The 6000-nt window shown below is 33.9% G+C and overlaps 1 protein-coding gene across 1 annotated transcript in view; it reads left to right on the forward strand.

Annotated features, from left to right (window-relative positions):
• The window catches only part of LOC110027837 (callose synthase 9-like), a 217076-nt gene that overhangs the window by 169127 nt on the left and 41949 nt on the right, over positions 1-6000 (forward strand). Inside the window, exon 27 of the mRNA XM_020729436.1 lies at positions 3610-3657. Coding sequence (XP_020585095.1) covers positions 3610-3657 — 48 coding nt within the window. The remainder of the gene's footprint in view (positions 1-3609; positions 3658-6000) is intronic.

Genomic DNA, 6000 nt, shown 5'->3' on the forward strand with positions numbered 1-6000 from the left:
AAAAATGTGTTTGTTGGTTATTCATCTAACCAACAAGCGTATAGATGCTTTGATTCAAATTCTCAAAAAAATTTTGTTACCATGGATGTCATTTTTTCAATTACACTCTTTTTTTCACCTCATCTTCCAGGGTAACAAATTAAGAATTTGTCTTGTGAGTTTCTGAATTTTCTTCAAACTGATGACTCTCAAATTAGTATATCCCAATTATTAATTGTTCAACCTAAAAACCTAAGCTATTTTATATTAGGAGAGAGTGCGTCAAGTCTTTTAGATATTGAAGTTCTTGAAAACATGAAGAAGAACTATGACAGTGGCACCATTTGCTATTATCTACTCATGGTAGATCGTATTTTGAATTACAACCTTTTTTTCACCTCATCTTTAAGGGGGTAACAAATTAAGAATTTGTCTTGTGAGTTTCAAAATTTTCTTCAGATTGAAAACTTTCAAAATAGTATATCCCTATTCTTAATATTCAACCTAAAAATCCATGTGATTTTATATTAGGAAAGGGTGCGACAAGCCTTTTAGATGTTGAATTCTTACAATGCTATCTTATGATGTTCATAACAAAGAAGGAACATGAAAAGGAACTATGATAGTAGTACCATTTGTTATTGTCTACTTGCGACAGAAGTCAACTCAAAAGAATGGGTCTACAATTCCTTTGCACTTCTCAAAATTCGCAAACATTGGTAATGTATCACTAATCGTTTACCTCATGTTCAGTCCACTTCATTTTTGGGTTCCGAGTCTTATAATCTTGAATCTAAGCCTAGCTCGAATCCTGAGTTTAATGAGTCTAGCCTTCCTTTTTGGGAAAAATTCTTGCACCCAACATCCATTGTCACATTATGTGTCATATTAAAAGCTCTCACTCACATTTCGTGTTTTTACCTCATAATTTCCACGTGTGGGGATTCCTAGTATCACACAAGATGCTTTGAAGGTCCTTAAGTGGAAGGTCATTTTTAAGGAGATGAACGTTGTCGGAAAAAATAGCATGTGGGAATTGTTTTATCTACGTAGAGAAAATGCAATTGTCCGGTGCAAGTGGGTGTTTACAGTGAATTATAATTCTGACGACTCTCTGGAACGGTACATGGCTCGATTGGTTTCCAAGGGTTTTATTTAGAGCAATGTCATTGATTATTTTTAGACATTTGCTTTATTCAAAAAACTAAACTCTGTGAAGGTTTTTCTGTCCCCTGTAGCTAAACTTGATTGACCCTTACAATTGGTGGATATAAAGATTGTCCTCTTCAATCAGGACTTGGAGGAAGAAGTGTACATGGATGCACCTCCGGGATTTAATGAGAAGTATGACACGAAATTGTCTGAACTAAAAAAATCCTTATATGTGCTAAAACAATCACCGAGAGCGTGTTTTGAGAAATTTATACTTTGTTAATGCTCAGGGGTATACTCAAGTGCATAAAGAGCATACAATTTTCTGTAGACATTTAGATAATTGATAGATATCCATACTAATTGTATATGTGAATGATATTATTCTCACTGTAAATGATGCATGTGAGATGAATGGTTTGAAGACATATCGATCATATCTTTTTAAAGCCATGGACATTGAATCTCGGAGGTAGTTTCTTGTCATGGAGGTTGCTTGATTGAAGAAAGGAGTTGTTTTCTCCCAACGGATTATGTTCTTGATCTTCTCAAGGGAATTGAGATAAGTGGGTATAGATTTGCAGACACTCCAATTGATTCCAATCATAAACTTGGAGATGGGAAGGAAGGTTATCTATAGTGGGAAAGTTGATATACTTACTCCATACAAAGCCATATATTGTCTTTTTTCTGAGTGTGGTAAGTTATTTTATACATTCATCCTATAAGAAACACTTTGAAGCAGTCAACATAATTCTTAGATATCTAAAAGGTATACTTGGAAATGACATTCTCTTTCATAAAACCATCCAAAAGAGTATAGTGGCGTACACTGATGCAGATTGGTCATTCTCAGTCATTGACAGGAGATCAACTTTTAAATACTACGCTTTTATGTTGGGAAACTTGGTTTACATGGCAAAGTAAGAAGCAAAATGTAGTTGCAAGGAGTAGTGTTGAGGTAGAATGTAGGGCTATGGCTAATTGAGTTTGTGAGATTTTCTGGTTGAAAGTAATTCTTGAAGAATTGTAGATCCCAATAAGCATGTCAATGAAGTTATAGTGACAATAAAGTAGCTATAAGCATTGCATCACAACACGATCATACAAGGCATGTGAAGATTGATATACGCCTCATTAAAGAGAAGATTGATTGTGAAGCTATTTGTATGTCCTTTATCCCTACTGCTCAACAAATTGTGGATATCTTCACCAAAGGAATGCTTAGGCCAAATTTTGAGCTCCTTGTAAGCTAGAGCATATTAAATATCTATGCTCAAATTTTAGGGGAGTGTTAGTTTTTTAAGAAGATTTTATTTTTAATATATTCTATTTTTAGTATTTTCTATTTCAATAAGCTAGAATTATTGTAATGTCATCATTCATGTTTCATTCTCTTACTTATTCTATTAGTTTCCTTATGTGGGAGTCTTCCGCTCTATTTATCTTGTAAATATATTTTATGAAATTGAAGGGGAATAATTATTTTTTCCCTCTCAAAGCTTACAATAAACATGTTATATGTGATGCATTTGTTCAAAAATTTGTTCCTGTCAAAGAATGCACAAATTGTGTTGTTTTAACGACTACCTATTTTGTAGCATGGGGGTGACATGCAACTTCTTAAAATATCAATGGTATGAACTGGCATCAATATGGTTCTGGTGGCTTGGGCAGCCTGATTATTATATGGTTATACTTTTTTTGCTAGCGAACCTTGGGAGTTCTAATGATCCATGTTGTTCTAACTTTGGTTAACTTTACTTGCTCTTCTCTTTTTTTATCTTTCTTTTAGGCTATGGTTTTTTTTTCATTTCATTCTTTAGGATTTTATATATTTTCGGTTTTGGATCTTTGCCAAATTTTTTTTCATGTTTGTCTTTATTTTATATTTAAGATGTTTCTTTACTTGTTATGTTTTGAATTTTATATCAAATTTGAAAAATTTTAAAATGATTGATATGCAGAAAGGTTTATGTGGACTGAAAATATCTTTGTAGGGCTGAGGGCTGATATTTACTTTATGTAAGGGTGCAATGAGTCTCAGGTCATCTTTGATTTATTTGCCTGCGTTTTTTTTGAGCTCATATTTAACCAATCATACAGGTCATGGTTTGCTAATTTGGGGTGTTAGCCTTTATGTCATGCCATTGAAAGATTTGCTTAATATTATTTAGGCAAACCGATCAAGGATAACTACAACTGCTTAAATGGTATCATAAAGAGTTCATTAATAGGCTGACATTGCAGTAACTATAATTACAACTGTTTGTATAGTATTTTATTGTTTATCCAACCTTACACTTTTCCATCATGCTATCATTTATTTAAGAGTTATGAATATGAGCTGGATGCTGCTTATAAATATGATATCTCTTAGTTATTTTTGTATCTGTTAATTGACTTTCTGAAGAAATAACTTATTGTGTATGCAATGCTTTATGTTTTTAATGAAATCTATCCCTTTTTATTGTGCAGCTTACTGTTCTAACTGTCTACATATTTCTCTACGGGAAAGCATATCTGGTGAGTAACTTTTTTCTTATAATTTTCTTCTTGCTAATTATTTGACATGCATATAGGAAAATTAAGATTTATGTAGCATAACTATGTGATAGGGTGTCCTGATTTTATTTTTTTCTTGCATGCCAAGTGCATCCAAGTGTTCATGATTGTTATTCTTGCATACCTACGTTATTGCAAGATTTCTGCCTCAAAGTTGGCGGATGTGCTTTGGCTTGTAAACTTTGCCCCAAAATATTACTTCCCATTCAATAAAAAAGCTGTTTAATCTTCAACATTCTTGGTTTTGGTGAGAAAATGGAGAATTAAAATGGTTACAAGAAAATAATATCTGAAGTAGTGTTTGATTAGGGATTTTAAGAAAATGCAGCTCGGGAAATTCAATATTTCTTAGGAATTCCGGTTGATCAATTCACATCAAGGAATCTTTATATCTAAACAAAAGTATGCAATGATCTACTCAAGGAAACAAGAAAGATGTCTTGTAAACTACTTATACAGCATTTGATCTAAATTATAAATTAATCTGAACAGAGAGACCCTGTAGTGAACATGAAAATGTACCAATGTTTATTATAAAATTTTATTAATCTGGTACACATGAGATTTGATATAGCTTATAATGTTATTGTGTTTAGTCAATTTATGTATGATCCAAGGAAGCTTCACTTACAGGTAGCATGCTGAATGACACCATTCTCTAAGGCATCTAGAAGATTTTTCAAAAGGGGATATAGCAGGAAAATGGCTGTGAAGTAATGTGGGAATAAAAATATGGGCGGTTTGTGTGGCTTATAAAGGTTATGAGGTGTTCGGCAGCTGAAAACTGTTAGGAGGACAGCAGGATCGATGTTGGCGACGGCTGTCCTTTTAGCCGGAGGCAGGAAGACGGCGATTTTCTGCTGGAAACAGTAGGTAACACGAATTGGATGGCTGCCCGGCCGAAAACAACGGGTCAGACGGCGATACGGTGATATATGGGCGGTAAGGGGTTTCCACAACCTGTTCTTAAGCAAGATAAGACACACCACTTGCAAAATGAAATGATGCAGCACTTCGCGGGGCAAATTTAGAAAAAATACTTCTCAATTCATCAAATCAGAAAACTAAAAATCTAAAACCGTAATACAACTTTTATAAAAGTCCCCTTATGGAAAATATCGAAGTAGAAACTAGGAAAACAGGAATTAATAAGAAAGAGAAGAATTAAAATTGAAAATTTTGCTGAAAATAATTAAATATATGTAAAAGGTCATCGTCCCGGTCGTTTCCACAATTGTGGAAAATGTGTTGACCTCACTTTTGGTTGAGGTCTAGTCTTTCTCTTTAGTAGCCTAGGGTTTAGCCATAGGACTTTCCTATTGACTATTCTTAGAGAACTAGAAAAGGAACCCTCACCATTAGAAATTCTAAACTTTTCTTTACTCAACTTGAAGTTCCACATATTGGTCTTAACCTCTAGCACTTAGTAGGTAGGGTCATTATGGTGGAGCTTAAGGAGAGTTCCTATAGGGTTATTTGACCTTAGGGTTGGCTTTGGGTGTTGGTCTAGAGCTAAGGCACTCACTTCACTCACAATCACTCACTAACCTAAACCCAGAATTTTCTTGACTTTGTTTCCTTAATTTTTTGGGATACTCATATAGATGGTCCCCTAAACCCACTGGCCCTAGGCTAGGGTTTAGCTAAGACCAGTACATAGAGGACCCAAATGGGGTTTTCATTGGTCCATGGCTTATTTATGTGGCTTATTTATGGTAGTAGGCACCCCAACTCTACCAAAATGCCCAACTTAGCTTTTTGCCCCTAAACCTACCCAATTTACCTTAAGTACCCTTGAAACCCTAAATTTAGCCAAAATTTTCAAATTTATCCAAAATACACAAAATTGTTCAAAAGTCATTTTTATACCTTTTGAAAACACCCAAATTACCAAAATCACCAAAAAAAATTGTCAAATTACCAAAATACCCCTCCTTAGCCCAAAATTCTAAAAAAATCCCAAAAATTTCCAAAATATTCAAAATATTCCCAACTTTATTTTTCTCAACTACCACATGACCCATATTGACAAATTTGACCATCTTTGACTAAGACCCCCAAATTTGTCTTTAAATGCTCAAATTTCCCCAAATTCAACTTAAATGTCCATCAATTTGATTCCAATCTGCCCAAATTTCAATCCCAAACTCAAATTCACCCTCAATGTGACCAAAATAATTTATCTATATTATTATTTTTAATGCAAAAATAAGATTTTTCAAAGAAAATTTCTAACTTGACCAAGGGAAATTCTAATCCCTTGAAATTTTTACTAGAGGTAGGCCTAACCCAGGAAAGCCTTTG

Source organism: Phalaenopsis equestris, unplaced genomic scaffold (assembly GCF_001263595.1).
Source record: "Phalaenopsis equestris unplaced genomic scaffold, ASM126359v1 Scaffold000452, whole genome shotgun sequence".
In the NCBI taxonomy this organism is placed as follows: domain Eukaryota; kingdom Viridiplantae; phylum Streptophyta; class Magnoliopsida; order Asparagales; family Orchidaceae; genus Phalaenopsis; species Phalaenopsis equestris.